At 39.6% G+C, this 19580-nt stretch overlaps 1 protein-coding gene across 2 annotated transcripts in view; it reads right to left on the bottom strand.

The window, feature by feature from the left end:
- Positions 1-7428: 7428 nt before the first annotated feature.
- The window catches only part of SAMD12 (sterile alpha motif domain containing 12), a 478056-nt gene continuing 465904 nt past the window's right edge, over positions 7429-19580 (bottom strand). The window contains exon 5 of one of the 2 annotated variants that reach the window (XM_050802112.1): positions 7429-7540. In XM_050802112.1, coding sequence (XP_050658069.1) covers positions 7512-7540 — 29 coding nt within the window. In that variant the 3' untranslated portion in view covers positions 7429-7511. The remainder of the gene's footprint in view (positions 7541-19580) is intronic. The other variant, XM_050802115.1, reaches the window with a different exon arrangement.

The following is a 19580-nucleotide window of genomic DNA, read 5'->3' as shown; positions in this document are numbered from 1 at the left end:
ATGAAGTCAGCGTGAAATCGGCCTCAGGTTCCCTCCCTCTGGACCCTGTTCTCCTGCCTCACTTCCTCCACCAGAATGTGCATCCCTCAGAAGTTCTTATAACTGTCCTACAGTTCTTGAGTTATATGGTTTGGAGGAGGAGTATCAGCTTAAATTAAAGAGCAGAGGTTTTCCTTCTGTGCTGTGTTTTTATGCACTTTTGACATCCCTGGACCACATTGGAAGAAGAAGAATTGTCTTAGGTCACGCATAAAGTACACTAACACTAATGACAGCTGATGAGCTGAAAAAACAAAATCGTCACAAAAACATCTCATAATGTTTTAAGAAAGTTTACAAATTTTTGTTGGGCCACATTCAAAGCCATCCAGGGCCACATACGGCTGTGGGTTGGACAAGCTTGCTAGCATGGTGCCATCCGACAAACATTAAAAATACACATGAGAAAGCATTTTTTTTTTTTTTTTTTGCTTATGAGCTAGCTTGTTTTTCCTTAACTTTTTTTTTTTTTTTTTTCATGGGACTAAAATTAGAGAGGAAAATTAAATATCAATGTTAGGCAGAATGAGCCAGTAAGAAGAGGTGTGGGACAGACATGTCCTGGGAATGGAGGAATAAGGCAGAGGCTGAGACTGAAAGTAAAATCTGATTTGGGTCTTGAAGGCTAAGGAGGAGGCAGCATGGAACAACGATAAGAACATGGATCTTAGAATGTGTATCCTGACTCTAACCTTTACTGAGTGAGTGACTCTAAGCAGGCTGAATATCCCAGTAAGATAATGTATTGAAGCACTGCTTCTATACATTCTATACATTATTATAAGTCAGAAAATACATGCAGGAAATAGAAGCCACTCTAGCGATGGTCTGGATGTTTATATGCACCCCAAATTCATATGTTTAAATCTTCACTCTCAAGGTGACAGAGTTAGTAGGTGAGGCCATTGGGAAGTGATTTGTTCAAGGGGATAGAGCCCTGATATGTGGGATTAGCGCCTTTATAAGGGAGGCTCGAGTGAGACCCCTCACCACTCCCACCATTTGAGGACACTCCTGGGAGGTGCTACCTATGAACAAGGAAGTGGGCCCCCAATAGACACCAAATATGTTGGAGCCTTGCTCTTGGACTTCCCAGCCTCCAGATGTATGAGAAATAAATTTCTCTTGTTTGTAAGTCACCTAATCTATGATATTTTGTTAAAGCAGCCTGAATGGACTAAGATGGTATTTCAATCAGAAGAGGGTTTAAAATAGAAAAATAAGTGGTTACAAAATGTAGGTGAGATGGCAGGAACTGAAGACACAGGGCCACTGATAAGCTTCAAGGCTTCTCTTGCAGCTGCCACCCAGTTCAGGAGGTTGCAGGAAACCACATTCACCATCATAGCTGCCCCAGAGCCTCAAATCGGTTTTCACACCAGCTTTCTGGTGACTGCACAAGCTCCCATTTGATGAGCATGTGCATCAGCCAATACTGACACTAAGGAGAATGACCCTCTTCCATTACACTTTCTAATCTCATTAGCGTACAACTCATCGCTGGACTCTAAATTGTATCAAACTTAACAGTCAAGGAAACTGAGAGTATAATTTTTAGCTTTCTGGCCCATGTGATACAAGACCAAGTGGAGGTAGAGGTGGTGGAAATGGATATTAACAACACGTAGTATAGGTATTAAGTGCAGAGAATCAAGAAATGCTAGTCTGCATAGGAGGAGCAAGTAATGTTCAGTGAAGTCAGCCCAGAGATTGGTATCAGGGTTTTGGAAGGCATCAAAATATATATCTTCCCTTTACACTGGAGAGAAGCCCAATGATAAAGGGAAATGGAAAAGAAGGAAACATAACTGGATATATTTCTCATTCACTCAATGAAAATTAACAATAAGTTTCTATTCTTTATTTTTTTTAGTTTTAGTTTACTTTTTGTAGACATTCTTGCTCTGTCACCCAGTCTGGAGGGCAGTGGCATGATCATAGCTCTCTGCAGACTGGAACTCCTAGCTTGAAGCCCTCTTCCTGCCTCAGCCTCCTGAGAAGCTGTGACAACAGATACGTGCCACTGTGCCTGACTATATCTATATATTTTTAGAGATGGGAGTCTCACTGTCCTGCCCAGGCTGCTCTTGAACTCCTGGTCTCAAGTGATCTTCCTGACTCAGCCTCCCAAGTAGTTGGGATGACATGCGTGAGCCACTGCGCCAGGATTCCATTCTAGGATTCCATTCTATCTGGCTAAGATTCTATCCGTCTTAGGATTTCATTCTATCTGGCTACAATAATAAAGATAATATCACAGCTTGCTCACACCCTGTGGCTGGACCCCATATCTTCTTCCCACCCACCTACCAAAAGACTGAGGCTCATTTTCCATTGGCTCTCATTCAGACTCTGTCAGTTAGGATCTTCCCTTTCCCACTCAATCCTCTAGGGTGATAAGCACATTTTCCAGCAGCTCTGGAGTCGCGACTGCTTACAAAAACTGTGCCAATCCAAACAAGTCCAGCTGGAAGGTGCTGGACTTCCTTTCCTCTGCCATCTTCCCAGCTGAAATCACAGGGAGTTTTGAACCTCATGACCAGCAGACAGGAGCTGAAGCAAGAGACACAAGTCTCATTTCCCTAGGGAGAAGCACAGAGCTGTTAGAATGGTCCCTGCCTTATTCTTTCAAAAAATTTTGACACCCTCAAAAACGGCACAATTGAAGTAGAAGGTCAAACAATAATTGAAATGGAAGGATAAACAGTACACGATATTATGAAACTAAAATGAAGCCAAAATGTTCTCACTCTTTCACCTCAATATAACCTCCAGAAAATCAGGGAATTTTTCTTTTATTTTTTTGAGACAGTGTCTCATTCTGTTGCCCAGACTGGAGTAGAGTGACACGATCACAGCTCAATGCAGCCTTCACCTCCTGGTGATCACCTCAGGTGATCCTCCCACCTCAGTCTCCTGAGCAGCTGGGACTACAGGCACGTGCCACCATGCCTAGCTAATTTTTGATTTTTTTGTAGAGATAGGCTCTTGCTATGTTGCTCACGCTAGCCTCAAACTCGTAGACACCAGCAATCCTCCTACCTTGGTCTCCCAAAGTGCTGAGATTAAAGGTGTGAGCCACTGCACCTGGCCTTTGTCTGTCTTACATATTGTTATATTTCCCTGCAATCTGTATTGGGAGTAAGAGACAATGACTCCTATTGAGGTGGAGGGCATCGTGTTTCAGAGAAGTTGGCACTCAACAACTATTTCATTTGCTCTTCTACATTTTCTAGCCTCTTTTGCAGTTTGGTTGGCTGTACAATTAGTTCTGGCCAATTAGTGAGTGAAAATGACATTTGTAGGCTATGGTAGTTAAAAGTCTAGAGCTTTCTCCATCTTTCTCTTCCTTCCCTGAAGCAACTTTGGGAACCATTGTCTTGATTCATAATACAGAAGAACCCTGGCCCTCTGAGTCATTAAGAGCGTACCCCTGTCCCATGACCTGCATCAGGTTTTACATGAATAAAAGATAAAGTTTTGTTGGGCTGAGTCACTGAGATTTCAGGGATTATCTGTTATTGCAGCATAGCTTAGACTATCTTGACTAATAAACACTGCATTATTCATATATTAATTCAACTGACATTTATTGAGTGCTCCAGAGTGTTAGTCACAAGAGCATTTAGGAACTGGCAAAAAGATAAGCAGCTATAGAAGCAAATTCTAAGAGATGAAATTCAAAGGAAATTGTCAACACACTTTTCTGGCTCAGCTTTTATGAAAATCTTCGGAGTTCAGTAGCTCTTTGTTCAATGGAACAGAACTGCTAAGTAATTTGAGACTGCCATATGTGTAGAGAAGATGCAAAAAATGAAAATAATTATTCCTTACATGTTTATGTGCTTCACATTTACAAAGCCTGTTAGAAATGCATGGTCTCATGAGAAGTTTATCAATAAGTTTGTGAGGATGATATGTGAGGTATGATTGCTCTCATTTCACCTGGTGGAAAATGAAACTTGGTCAGGGGAGAGCCACATTGCTGATAAATAACAGAATCAAATCTGAAGCTGTTTTGAGCCAATGTCCCATACACCAAGCTTCCTGCTAATAGACAGCCTGATACATTGAGGCATAAGTTAAGGAGGGAGAAATGGAGTAGCCCAAAGAACTCTGGTGAATAGTTTTGACGTAAAGAGTAAAAATGTTAGTTCTGACTCAGTGAGTAATAGAAGCCACATAGGTCTTAAACAGAGCATCTTTGTATTTAATGTACCTTTTGCTGTGCCACCTGACTCCATGGCAATTGTTAGGAAGTAAGCAAAGAAGCAAGACCAGATTTGGACATTTAAATCTTCAGAATCAAATGCAGGGAGAAGAATCACAGAGCGCTAGGAAGGGCTAGGATCTCACCTTAGTCCTGGCCATCCCCTGTGATAGTTTCTGGAAAATTTTGGAAAATGGCTTCTCCCTGGGACAGTTATCAAAGGCATATGTTCTAGGATTATAGGCCCAGTTCATAGTAACATGAAATGATACCTTCTAGACTCAGTAGCTAATAACCACACAAATGTTGTGGTCCCAACTACAGAGTATCACTACATAACTGGAGGTATTAGAGCCACATAGAGACTTTGGCACCTGATTGGAAAAGTTGTTGCAAGTCGGCCTCAGAGGGAGGCTGTGCATCTCTCCCAGGTCCTTGAACCTCTTGTTTCCAGTGCCAAAATTAACAAATGTTAGAAGCAGACTCTTACTATTCAACAATGTGTAAGCCATAAACTGAAACAACATTAACCTTTTAAGAATCAATCTCAGCATTAATCTAGCATCCACATTCTCCCTTTACCTCTACAAAAAGTCTATTTCTGCAACTTGGCTTATAGCATCTCTAGAAGTTCCCTCTTGCCTTCTATCACCTAATGTCTCTCAATTCTTCAAACCCTAACTCAGGGTTTCTCTTCTTCTGGGAACCTTCCCCTGTCCATCCCTTCCAAGTTCAGACCATACATTTAACTATTCAATTCACATCTATTGAATGCTTGCTTTATTGCAGAAACTGTCTTAGGCATTGGGGACACAATGGTGAACTGGAAAGCTCAGATCAATGGGCTAACTTCCAGTCTAGCAGACCACAGTATTTGCTTCCTGCTATCTGCTTCTATAACAAATTCAAGTACTCCTACATTGGCCCTCACAATATGCTGCTGACATGAATCCTTGGCTATCTTTGTGCAGATAAGCTCTTTGATGTCGACAGCCATTTGTGTGTCACACATTTCTGATCTCTGCAGTGCCAAGCAAAGGAGTGGGCTAATTGATGAATATCTACTAGTTTATGTAAGTGACTAATATTATCTTGTGTCATAGAACTAATGGGGGTGAGGAGGAAGAGTGAGGGAAGGGATGTGTTTAGACTTGGTTTGCCTAGAGCACAGACCCAGAGATGTGTTAGAATAATGAGTAATAATAATAATAATAATGAATAAACCACAGGCACCGGCCAGGGCCTGTTTATTACCAAACTCATCAAGGAAGTATGACGGTAAACCTCTTCTGGTTGAATAACTTAGCTTATACTACTTGTTTAAGCTTACCAAGTGAAATTCCGTCATGAAACATAACTTTTTTTTTTAAAGGATTCCTAAAGGTTGACTTTTGAGTTGTGATTTCTGGGGACACAGTCAAGACTTGTGATTACCTGTACATCTGATTTATGGGGAATGATTTGTGCAAAACCAAGAGAGGCACAGTATCGAAGAGTATAGATTCTCCTCCTTTTAGATAATATGTACTGCAGAACTTTTTACTTACTGAATTCGTTATATAGGACCCCAAGTCAATTTACATAAATGTTTTTGCACAAATGTAAAAAAAAATTGACTATGGAATTATGGTTATTTTTAAAGCCAGAGAAATCCTGATTTCACATGAAGAAATTGAAGCATAAATACCCTAAATGACTTGTCAAAGATCAGGCAATCAGTGAGTGTCAGAAGCTGAGCTGAAATGCGGAACTCATGGCGTCTGCTTGTGTACTTTACGCCACATCACAGTAAAGTGTAAAAGCATGTTAGAGAGTTGCAAGCGTGCCTTTGAAGCCGTTCTCTATCTGTCATTATAAATACCCAGCCTGATAGAGCTCAGTGGTGTTCTTCCAAGAATGTGAAGCATAGACTGCAGAGAATCCACAGCAAGAGGGGTTAAAATTAAACCTGCGGGAATTAATCTCCAACTTTTTAGGCACGGGCAAAGTGAGAGTATATCAATCAGGGAAGAAAAAATGCAAAGTCCAGAAAATGAGACAATATCTTAACATGCCATAGAATATGGAAAGCAGGAAAACATGGCGAGGACTGAGGCCTATGCACAGTCATTTCCCAGACCCCCAGATCCTTGTTTATTTACTCCTTTGTGTTAGTTTCTCGTGGCTGTTATAACAAATTATCACAAACTTCCTAGCTCAAAACAACAGAAATATATTTTATTGCAGTTCTGGAGACCAGAAATCCAAAATAAAGGTGTTGGCGGGGTCATGTTCCCTCCTAAAACTCTAGGAGAGAATCCTTCCTTCCCTCTTCCAGCTTCTGGTAGCTCCAGGCATTCCTTGGTCTGTGGCTGCATTTCTCCAGTTTCTGCCTCCGTGGTCATGTTGCCTCCCCCCTTTCTGTGTGTTTTCTCCCCTGTGTGTCTTATAAGGATTCGGGTGAGGATCTCTGGACAGCATTTAGGCCCCACCCAGATAAGCCACGATTGTCTCTTCATCTTTGATTACATTTTCCAAGACTCTTTTCCCAAATAAAATCACATCACAAGTTCCAGTGTTTGACATGAATATTCTTTGGAGGCATTATTTTTTAGCCACTCTCCCACTTCTATTATTGCACATATTCATTATTTGGGTAATTATTTTTGACAACCCTCATCCACACTGAGAGAGTTCATGGGGGCCATAAGCCTTGTCTGTTTCACTCACTGCTGCTCCCAAAGCACCTAGCACAGTGCCTGGGACATAGTAGATGTTTAATGATATTTGGTAGGTTAATAAAAATTTATTAATTTCTTATTATATAATATTAATTTATTGATGAAAATGGGTTTTAATTTTATTAAATTAGTAGTTTGCTTGCCTCAAGGAGTTTATGATCTAGTGGGGGAGTTAGCTAGCTAGATATTTCACATACATAATAGTGTGGCAAGTGCCAAATAAATAGAGCCTAGATTTTGAAAAGCTTTTAACGCTTTTGGATTTTATTCTGTAAAACAACATTTAGATGGGATTTCCAGGCATAAGCAGTAATATTTAAAATTTGCTATTTTGATAGTAAATAGCAGTTTTATAGCTGTTGTGTAATTTCAAGTACAAATATCTATTATGATTCATGCTCAACTACATTAGCCCACGGGATTATCCTAAGGGGTAAATTATATATTTGGCATAAATCCAACCGCTGGAAAATACTCACTTGAAAAATGCACAATTATGTCATTTTTGCGGTGCATTTTATAAATAAATCTGAGTCTTCAAATCAGAATGTTCTTGAATGTTGACCAGCACCTGTGAATTATATAAGATCAAAACGTCATTCAATGTTGAATACTATTTTGAATGTTCATTCATTCATTCATTCATTCAATCCTTTCATAGATATTTATTGAGATCCTACTGTGTGTTGTTCTGGGAGCTGGAGGTGCAATTTGAATAAGAATGTAGTCCCTACTTTTAAAGGGCTCATTGTCTATGTTACCCAGATTCTCCAGAAAGCAGATGCATATGACAAAGTAAGAATTTCAGGAGGCTTATTGGAGAGTAAGCTGTGAATGTGAAAGGGTGAGGAAGCAGGATTGGACAAGGGAATCCTTTATGCCAAAAAGCGGATATGACAAAGGAAAGAGGGAGGAGGCAGGATGAGGAAGACAGAGCATCAGACTACAATGCAGATCTGATGAAGTCTTAGCCAACCCAAAGATTCCCTACTAAAGGAGTCCTGAGTTGGCCCTGGTGCCACTGTTATACTCAGTCACTCAGGCAGAACTCGAAGGCATTAACAGCTGGAGGCTGTCAGCTAACTGCACTCCTTGCAGCTAAATAGCCAGTTCTTTCTTGAAGGGAGATCACAGCGACGCAACCCCATGGCTGCCACATAGTGTGATCAGGATGAAGGCAAATAAACAGGCAATTTAGATCCAGTAAGGGTAGTGACAGAGTGCCATGGGAGCTTAGCCATGGAGCACCAAACTCCAACTTCAGGACAGGAAAACTTCCAGGAAGAAGTAGGGTTTAAGAGGATGCCTGGATTGTAAGTAGGAGTTAGCCAAATGAAGGAGGCAGGAGTAGGCAGAGAGTGTTCAAGGTTGGAGAACATGATATACAAAGCCTTGTGGGAGAGAAAGCATGGCACATTTGAGAAAATAGCAAGACCTGCTGTATGATTTTAGTATCACATTGCAGGGAGGTGATAGCAAGGGACAAAGCTGGAGAAGTACATGGAGGTAAAGAACGGAGGGCCTTGTCCACCCCATTAAGAAATGCAGGCAGCATAACCACATACAACACGGCCTGTAGATATGAAAATACAAATACCAACAATTTTTCCCCATTGGACTTTGTAGAGAATCCTGAAGACCCCATATCCCAATTCTCTGTGTTTAGATACTAGTGATCCATAGGAAAAGGCAGCTATGTTACCTATGAGGAATAATAACATTCATGATTACCCATTGCTCTTTTGTCCACTCTTTTTATTCAAGGTTACACAGTCCATCTCCCAGTAGGAGAGAAATCACAAGACTGATCGGTTTGGTTGGAGAGAATGGGAAGCACAGAGCCAGGGAGCTCTCAGAAGCATCAGGCCAAGGTAACAGAGCAAAAAGCTGGCGAACCACACTGGGTTCCGAGTATCAGAATAGGGACCGGAAAAGAGCCGAGAATGTTTTGTGCTACTTCTAACTTAGAGAGAAGGATTTTTAAAATGAGCCCTGGAATTTCACTTATATGATCCTATTCTGAGAAAATAGTCATAAATTTGAAGATTTATAATGATTGCTGAGGGCAGTAATGATGGCTAAAATCGAATTGGTGATTGCCATTTTCATGCGAAATGGTTCACATTTGATTTTAGATAATGCTTAGAACAGCCATGTTATACCTAAGAGGCAGGAACTCCTTTTTTTTTTTTTTTTTTTTTTTGACACAGAGTCTCATTCTGTTGCCCAGGCTGGAGTGCAGTGGCACGATCGCAGCTCACTGCAAACTCCGCCTCCTGGGTTCAAGTGATTCTCATGCCTCAGCCTCCTGAGTAGCTGGGATTACAGGCACACACCACCATACCTGGCTAATTTTTGTATTTTTAGCAGAGATGGGGTTTCACTATGTTGGCCCAGCTGGTCTAGAGCACCCGACCTCATATGATCCGCCCACCTCGGCTTCCCAAAGTTTTGGGATTACAGACGTGAACCACCATGCCCAGCCAACAGGAACTATTAATCGTGCCCATTTTTCCTATTAGATTTTTTTCTTTTTTGTTTTGTTTTTTGAGATGGAGTTTCATTCTTGTTGCCCAGGCTGGAGTGCAATAGCACAACCCCGGCTCATTGCAACCTCTGCCTCCCTGGTTCAAGTGATTCTCCTGTCTCAGTCTCCCGAATAGCTGGGATTACAGGCCTGTGACACCATGCCCTGCTAATTTTTTGTCTTTTTAGTAGAGACAGGGCTTCACCATGTTGGTCAGGCTGGTCTCAAACTCCTGACCTCTTGATCCGCCCGCCTCGGCCTCCCAATGTGCTGGGATTACAGGCATGAGCCACCACGCCCGGCCCCTAAGAGAAAATTAAAGCTAAGAGAGGTTAAAGAACGTGTCCAAGGTCACATAGTTAATATGCACAGAAAGGTTAAACAAAGCATTGTTTTAATTTCAATTTTATTGTAGAGACAGTGTCTTGCTCTGTTGCCCAAGCTGGAGTGCAAGTGGTGCAATAAGCTCACTGTAACCTCAAACTCCTAGACTCAAGAGATCCTCCTGACTTAGCCTCCTAAGTAGCTAGGATTACTCCTTGCTGATTTTTTTCGCCGTGTGTGTGTGTGTGTGTGTGTGTGTGTGTTTGTGTGTGTGTGTGTGTGTTGGTAGAGATTTTTTTTTTCTTTCTTTTTGAGATGGAGTCCATCCAAGCTGGAGTGCAGTGGTGTGATTTTTTCTCACTGCAACCTCCGCCACCAGGTACAAGTGATTCTCCTGCCTCAGTCTCCGGAGTAGCTGGCATCACAGGCACGCACCACCATGCCCGGCTAATTTTTGTATTTTTTTGATAGAGACGGGGTTTCACCATGTTGGCCACGCTGGTCTTGAACTCCTGACCTCAAGTGATCCACCCGCCTGGGCCTGGGATTACAGGCATGAACCACCTCATGCTGGGATTACAGGCATGAGCCACCGTGCCTGGTTGAGATGGAGTCTTTCTATGCTGCTCAGGCTGGTCTCAAACTCATGGGTTCAAGAGATCCTCCTGCCTCAGCATTATTTTTTAAAATTACAAATGACCTAGAGGGAAACTATTAATTTTGGGTATGTATATATTCAGGAATATTAAGTGGTTATTAGAAAAATGTTTTCAAGTTGTCGTTAATGACATTAACAAATATATATGTTATGATTTTTAGTGAAAAAAGTGGAATGTAAAATCTTACAAGCATCATGATCTCCTTTTAAAAAAACTGCTTCATTGAGGTATAATATATACACCATAAAATTTACCCACTTCAAGTGTATAATTTAATGATTTTTGGAAAATTTACAGAATACAACCATTACCACAATCCAGTTCTAGAATATTTCCATCATCTTCCCCCCTCAAAAAACCATTCATACCTTTGTGCAGTTAATCCCTATTTCCATCTCCAGTCACAGACAATCCTAACATACTTTCTTGCTAACAGATTTGCCTTTCTGGACATTCCGTACAGCGTGTAATCATGTCACAGGTGGTTATTTACATCTTTCTTCTTTCACTTAGCATAATGTTTTTGAGCTTTACTCACGTTACAGCATGTTCAATGGTTTGTTATTTTTAACTGCTGAATAGTAGTTCTATTGTATGGTTATATGACATTTCGCTTATCCATTTACCAGTTGATGGACATTTGGGTTGTTTCTACTTTTTGGTAATTATGAATAAGGCTGCTATAAACATTGCCTGCAAATCTTTGTGTGGACATACATACAATTTTATTTTTCTTGAGTATATGTGTAAGTGTATAATTGCTGGGTCATATGGTAAATGTGTGCTTAACTTTTTTTTTTTTTTTTTGAGACAAAGTCTTATTCGGCAGCCCAGGCTGAGGGGTGCAGTGGCACCATTACAGCTCACTGCAACCTTGAGCTCCCAGGCTCAATCAATCCTCCCACCTAAGCCTCCCAAAATGTTGGGATGACAGGCATGAGCCCATCAGCAGTTCACAAGGATTCCAGCTTTTCCACATTCTCACCAACACTTGAAGTTATACATGTTTTTATTCTAGCCATTCTGGTAGATGTGAGGTGATGGCTCATTGTGGTTTTATGTATTTACATAAAGACCAATAACGTTCAATGTTTGTAAATAAGCTTATTTTCCATCTGTATATCTTCAAATATTTTGCCCATTTTTATTGGGTTATTTTCTTACAACTGAATTTTGAGTATTCTTTATATCTTCTGGGCTCAAGTCCTTTCTCCCAGTTTCTTTCTCTTAACAGAGTCTTCCAAAGAACAGGAATTTTTAATTTTGATGAAAAATATAACTTTTTTCTTTTATGGGTTGTGTTATTTGGTGCATTGTCTAAGACGTCACTGCCTAATCCATGGTTCCAAAAATTTTCTCCTATATTTTCTTCTAGAAGTTTTACAGTTTCAAGTTTTGCATTTATGCCCATGATCCATTTTTAGTTACTTTACCATAATGTGAGTTATGAAGTTTTTACTTTTTTATTTTTTTTGCATATGGACAGCAAATTGTTCCAGAATTGTTTGTTAAAAAGACCATCATTATCAACTGAATCACCTTTGTTCCTTTATTGAAAATTAGTTGACCATATACATACAGGTCTATTTTTGGACTCTATTCTGTAACACTGACCTATTTGTTCATCTTGCAACCAATACCACATTGTCTTGAATTCTTTAATTCCAGAGATTCTCAAGTGAAAGTGATTTTGCCCCCCTCCCTTCCCATCACCAGGGGATATTTAATAAAGTCTGAAGACATTTTTATTGTTATAACGGAAGAAGTGCTACTGCTATATGGTGAGAAGAGGCCAAGGATGCTACTAAATATCCTTCTAAATACAGGACAGTCCCCAAAACAAAGAGTTATCTAGTTCCAAATGTCAATACTGCCTCTATTGAGAAACTCTGCTTTTGAATTTATGATATAAATCTTTAACTCATCACATGCCTTCAAGTGTATTATATTATTTCACCTGTAGTATAAGAATCTTACTTCAGTATATTCTCCCTGCCTTTATACTATTGTTGCAATTTTACTTCTACATGTTATAAATATTACAATACATCATTATTATTGTTTTTTCCCTTTTTTTAAGAGACAGGGTCGTGTTTTGTCCCCCAGCCTGGAGTGTAGTGGTGCAGTCACATCTCACTGCAGCCTTGAACTCCTGGGCTTAAGTGATACTCTTGCTTCAGCCTCCCGAGTAGCTAGTACTACAGGCACATGCCTCTGCACCCAGCTATTTTTTTTTTTTAATTTTTTGTAGAGATGGGTTCTTGCTATGTTGCCCAGGCTGGTCTCAGACTCCCTGCCTCAAGCAGTCCTCCTGTCTTGGCCTCCCAAAGTACTGAAATTATAGGCATGAGTCACCACTCCTGGACATTATTATTGTTGCTTTAAATAATTGATCATCTCTTTAAAAATAAAAATAGGAAGAAGAGTATTTATATTTACCAATTCCAAGGTTCTTCTTTTCTTTGTGTAGATCCAAATTTCCACGTGTTTATTTTCCTTGTGTTTTAAGTGCAAGTCTGTTTCTGATGAATTCTTTTAGGTCTATATACATCTGAAAAAAATTTTATTTTGCCTTCATGTTGAAAGGTAGTTTTCTGGAGTATTTTTTCAAATTGTTGGAAAGCCAGGGATAGTGACACACACCTGTAGTCCCAGCCTCTTGGGAGGAGGTGGGGGAATCACTTGAGCCCAGGAGTTCAAGAACAGCCTGTGCAACATAGTGAGACCAATCTCTAAAACATTTTTTTAAATTCTAGTTTGACGGATTTTTTCTTACAGTATCTTAAAATGTTTCTCCACTGTTTTCTAGCTCACGTTATTTCTAATGAGAAATCTGTTATCATCCTTATCTTTGCTCTTTTGTATGAGTCTTTTTTTCTCTAGCTGCTTTAAAAATTGTTCTCTTTATTACTAGTTTTAATAACATTGGTTACAATGTACACCATTGGCGGCTCTTTCTTATGTTTCTTGTACTTGAGTTTTATTGAGCTTCTTGGATGTATAAGTTTATACTTTTTATCAAGTTTGGAAAATATTTAACCATTACTTTTTCAAATGTTTTTTAGCCCCTCCTGTTTGGGCCTCCAATTACATTTATATTTAACTTATGATGTTGTCCCACAGCTCAGTAATACTCTATTTGTTTTTAAAGAAGAAGAAATTTAAAAAGTAAACAGCAATCATCAAAAACCTGGAGTGATCATAGCAGGAACCAAAGACAGATTAAGATACTGAAGTACCAAAAATCAATGCAAAAGATATAACATGGGGAGCTCTAGTGGGAGCTGGGAAATCCACGGGGCTTACAGACTCTGTAACAATGAAATGGAAGCCAGACCAACCTTAAGACATCTGACCTGCCATCTTCCTAAAGACCCAAGAGTGAAGAGATTAGATTTAGCACCAACTCAGATATAAAGAGCATGTCCAATTTTGGTCTTTACAACTTAGAAGACATATAACAAAGCAGAAAAGGGTTCAGAAAAGAGCAGAAAGATGGCCAAATAATTTTCAAATAGAACCTCTGAAGAAAGGATAAATGAATTTGGGTTGTTTACCCAGAAAAAGAAAGGCCAAAGTTCTACTTAATACTTGTTTTCAAGAATTTAAAGTTGGAATCTGACTAGATTCTACATCCCCAGAACACAGAACTAGCTGCCACCACCCCCACCAAAAAAGTAAAACATTTAAGATTTAGGATTGAAATAACCAACTGAGATTCAAAATAGCAAGAATTTTGTTTGTTTTGTGTTTTTCCCTTTCTTTCTTTTTTCTGCCTTTCTGCCTTCCTTCCTTTCTTCCTTTCTCTCTTTCTTTCTTTTCTTTCTTTCTTTCTTTCTTTCTTTCTTTCTTTCTTTCTTTCTTTCTTTCTTTCTTTCTTTCTTTCTCTTTCTTTCTTTCTTTCTTTCTTTCTTTCTTTCTTTCTTTCTTTCTTTCTTTCTTTCTTTCTTTCTCTCTTTCTTTCTTTCTTTCTTTCTTTCTGACTTTCTTTCTGACTTCCTTCCTTCCTTCCTTCCTTCCTTCCTTCCTTTCTTTCTTTCTTTCTTTCTTTCTTTCTTTCTTTCTTTCTTTCTTTCTTTCTTTCTTTCTTTCTTTCTTTCTTTCTTTCTTTCTTTCCTTCTTCCTTCCTGCCTTCCTTCCTTCCTTCGTTCCTGCCTTCCTGCCTTCCTTTCTTTCCTTTCCTTTCCCTTCCCTTCCCTTCCTTCCCTTTCCCTTTCCCTTTCTCCTTCCTTCCCTCCCTCCCTCCCTCCCTCCTTCCTTCCTTCCTTCCTTCCTTCCTTCCTTCCTTCCTTCCTTCCTTCCTTCCTTCCTTCCTTCTTTTTTGACAGAGTTGCTCTCGTGCCCAGGCTAGAGTGCAATGGCAGAAGATTAGCTCACTGCAACCTTTGCTCACCAGTCTCAAACAATCCTCCTGCCTCAGCCTCCTGAGTAGCTGGGACTACAGGTGTGCACCATCAAACCTGGCTAATTTTTGCATTTTTTGTAGAGACAGGATTTCATCATGTCACCCAGTCTGGTCTTAACTCCTGGCCTCAAGCAATTCACCCCCCTCAGCCTCCCACAGTGCTGGGATTACAAGCGTAAGCCACTGTGCCTGGGCAAGAATTTCTTGATTCAGGAGACATGAAAGTTTGGAAAAGTCCACCACTGGTAGTGGAATTTGTTCCCAGTGCTTTATGCAACACAAGTACAACACCATTCATAATCAGAAGTGAATGTTTTAAAATGGTGACTGAAAGTCTATGAAATGTTACATAATTACTGTGAATAGATCCATTTAATACCTGCACATTTGATAGGCTGTGGGTTATGCCAGACATTCCTAACCCCTTGGCTGGCTAAAGAGAGCTGGCAAGGGAAGCCAGATAATCACTGCTCATAAGCATGTTTTTCTCCTGGTCTTCGTGTCAGTTAGTTTTCACTGCATAACAAAACATCCCACAACTCAGTGCCATAAAATAATTATTTATTTTTCCTCATGTAGGGTTGGGTGGCTTGGGTTCAAGTGGTAGCTGCTGAATTGGCTCTGTGTCTGAGTGTTTGCTGTAGAACCTGGGTAAAGGGGAAACAGCTACCTGAAGGAAAGTAGTCGTAATAGGGATGAGTGAAGAGCCAGAGGGCAAGCCCCACTGCACAAGCACAATTCAGCCCTTTGCTCATGTCAAACCCACTAGCATCTCATTAGTCAAGCTCAAAGTCAAGGGAAAGGAAAATACACTCTATTTTGTGGAAGGAACTGCAAAATATACTCAAAGCATGTGGACAGAGAGGGGCAGAAAAAAAAATGAGGTCAAACATACAATCTACTTCCCTCTGCAAAGAGAGAAAAAGCCAACTTACACAGGTAGCCAAAACCCAAGTGGCTCGGTATTAAGGTGCCAGTTATGAGACTGGTCCATGCTCCAGGCACATTCTTCTTTGCATTGGCTGTCTTAAGCTTCATTTCCCTCGTTGGTCTTATAACTGAACTTGCCCTTTGATACTACTGTAGACAGGAGATGACCAGAGGCTACACCATGGGTTGAGGGTTACTCTAGGTTGGAGTGGTATCTCCACCTTTCTCCTTCCTCTATATCCTTCAAAAGCAAAAACCTATCTACCTTCTATGTTTCATATCTGAACTAATGGTTTTACAATCTATCCAGTCATTCAATTTGGAAACCTGAGCTTCATCTTTAATTCCTCTTTTTCTTCATCCCGTCATCCAATTGTTTTAAATCTCTTTAATCTACATCTGAGATGAATTTCTCTCCAAGTATCTCTGCTACCTTCCCCGTTTAGATCCCTTTTGTCTTTTATTTGGATTACTGCAGTGACCCTAACTGGTCTCCTGTCACTATCCTTGATCTCCCCAGTCCATCCACTACACTGCAGCCAATTACCTTTGGAAAAAGCAAACTAGATCATGTCAATGCCTGCTTAAGCAAAAGTCAAAGAATACACAGACACAAGTGCACACAAACACACGTAAACACACACACACACACGCACACACACACAAAATAAAGAATAATACCAAAATCTTTATCATGACACTCAAGGGTCTCCAAAATCTGGCTCCCTTTTCAGCTTTATTTCATTTCACCCCACCTGTACTCTAATCACACTGAGCTACCTATTCTTTAAACATGCCATCCACTTCAATACGTTCTTGTATGTGTAGCTGATATTCACCATGCATGGGATGCCCTTCCAGACAGCCTCTGTCAGACCAAAATTTCTAATCAAACATCACTGTTCTTTCAGAATTAATCATTCTTTCCTTTGTGTTCCCATGACACGCTGTTCATAATGTTATCATAATGCGGATCTCACATAAATGTGCATGTATCAATTATTCACAGAAGCCCCAGGAAGAAAGAAGAGCATAAATAACTTTTTGTACAATGCAGAAAACTTTTCAGGAAGCACTTAGCCTGGAAGTTGTTCTTTCTCTTTCTGAGGTCCAGGGTGTTCTATAGAGCTCATACCATTAAATTTTAGTATACACCAACAATCTATATAGCTGTAATAGGCAGTACTGCAGAATAGGCATTGTGCATCCTACAGCCCAGCAGTGCAAACATTTGTGCAATAGAAAATTAGGAATAATAATAGCATGAGTTACAGTAAAATATCCAATAAACACTTAAAACCTGAACCTTGAGAGCAATGACAGAAAAAGAAAATGACAATCCTTTGTAACACTATGCCAGCTTTGGTATAAAAAAGTAAGCAAACAGCCTAGCAAGGGACCAGTTTGGGGCAGCAAATGGATGGAGCAAATAGGCATAAAACCAGGAGGTAAACTAGAAGAATTAGGTCCCACCATGATGGCGACATTCCCTTGGGTGACACTGTTAGCAAGACTGCTCACACTGTAATTCAATTTTAGTTATATCTGCATATTGGTTATGGCTTCATTATTGAACTTTAATTCTGTATATATATGTTTGTGTAATGAATACACATATATGTATTTATTTGTATCTATTTAGTATATTATATCTAATGAATTATAAAGTGTGGGTTCAATCAAGCTGTTTAATCTTTTTTCTTATTTCTATTAAGTCCTGGGGAGGAAATGCTATTGCGTTTTGCCAAAGTTAGAATGGACTCAACCCTAAATTAAAATAACTATCTAATGCTCAGAACACACAGACCAGATACATCACTGAAGAATGTGGTCGATTAGCGGTGTTTTTGGGGGGATGGGCCATATCTAACAATAGTTTATAATACAGTATCTTAAAGTTCTTTATGGTTTTATTCAGTTATGAGAGGATCAAGGCAGGAGCTCATATTGTATCCAGTGTAAAACTCATCACTGTCTCTGGTATATCATAGGTGCCCAATCAGTGCTCACCGATATAAATTTCATGGGCACCAGAAGGATGCCTATTGATGTAACCTGGACTGTATTGGAAATTGACGTGCTCCAAGGAAGGAGAATGCTAGGGTGCTCCTAGCATTCTGGACAAGAGCCTCAGTGCATTACTGTGTTGTTGCTAAATCAGGTGAATGGAATGCGAGGTGAGGAGGGTGCCTATGGCAGAGATTTCATTACTTTTTCACAACACACCTTAGCACAGGTCTAGTCTGTCCAGCTTCTAGGAAGATGAATAATTAAAAGGAAATGGTACATGTCTGAATCAGCAGTGTCCATGCACACAGAGTTGAATAAGGTGAAGCAGCCTGGAATTTTTATTCTGGTTTTATATTTTTTTGCTTTCTCATTTTTTTGTTAATCCACCTAGCTTAGTGAAATTAAGTGTCACAGGCATAGAAGTAAATCCAAGCATTTCTATCCAGCATTAAATTCTTTCTGTATCATAAAGCATACCTTTTTTCATAATATGTAGCATTATTGCATGATTTATTTTCAGTCTTTTGCAATGAATAATCTCAAAGTCACTATCCTGTTTTAGTTGAAGGCAAGGGAAACTATAAAATGGCACCAAACTCACATGGAATTAGCTGGGGAATCTGCTGTATCTATTATTCTAGCTCAAGCAGAATTGCTCTGCAGCTCAGTAACTGTAAAAAGACCCATTGATAGCAACCCCTTTCATTGCAGTGGCACTTTACATGGCAATGATAATACATGATAACTCAAGCCAACACAGAACAAAATATCTGTGGTATAAGATAACATCGGATTTTATCAGTGTGAAAATTTGGCCTAATATTGCTTGCTTGGATCCAAATGTCTTTCAGCCAACTTGATTTAAGATGTTAATGCCATTTTCTGTGGGTGGAAGGATGGAATTGTGATTTTCTTTTGTGTTTCAGAGGTTTGTTGGAGAAACATTAGATATCAAGGCTCCATGTGGGCCAGACCCGCATGTTTTGAAAGGGCTCTATGTAGGTACTCATTACTCATCTAAGAAAACCTTTGTACTCAGTATGTTTTAACTGGCTGAATGTAAATTAAAAACAAATACTACTATATTTGCCAATTCTTATATGTCCCAGGATATCCATTTTTAAATGCATAATTCGGTTTAGTAAGTGTTCAATGGGCATCTATTATACACTGTGCTAGACATTCATGATAATACAAGGACAAAGTTATCATATAGAAAAGGGAGAAAAAGCATACAAATGCTATACAATGTGGCAAAATGTTGGAAGAATATATACAAAATGCTTTGCTAAAGGGTTCTGAGTAGAGTGACATTCCAAGATGGAAGGAAGGAAGAAAGATTCAAACAGCCATTGGTCAGATGCTCTTTGCAGTTATCAATGTTTGACATGAGAAAGTGAATGAATGAATGATGTATTTTGTCAGATAAATTATGCAGGGTCAGTATGATGTTTGCCCTATGGAAATTAGAAGGGTTGGATATTCAAGACAGAGGAAAAAACACAGGCAATAATACAACAGCTAGTAAAAACACAGCAATACTGGGGAGGAAAAAAACACCAAATGGTTTTGTTGGATGTGAAGAGATTTACATAGAATTGGAGTCACTAAAGTACACTGAAGTCATGCTTTTTTAGAACTATAAAGTTAAGATGAGAAACTTATATTTAATTCAGGGGTAGCAATCAAAACTGGGAAATGATATGATTTAAATAGGACTTCAGGAAGATGGATGTAATCTTGGCCACATGACTTT

Source organism: Macaca thibetana, chromosome 8 (assembly GCF_024542745.1).
Source record: "Macaca thibetana thibetana isolate TM-01 chromosome 8, ASM2454274v1, whole genome shotgun sequence".
NCBI classification, from domain to species: Eukaryota; Metazoa; Chordata; class Mammalia; order Primates; family Cercopithecidae; genus Macaca; species Macaca thibetana.
Note: the sequence above shows the minus strand (reverse complement) of the source record. Positions and strands in the feature narration are given on the sequence as shown.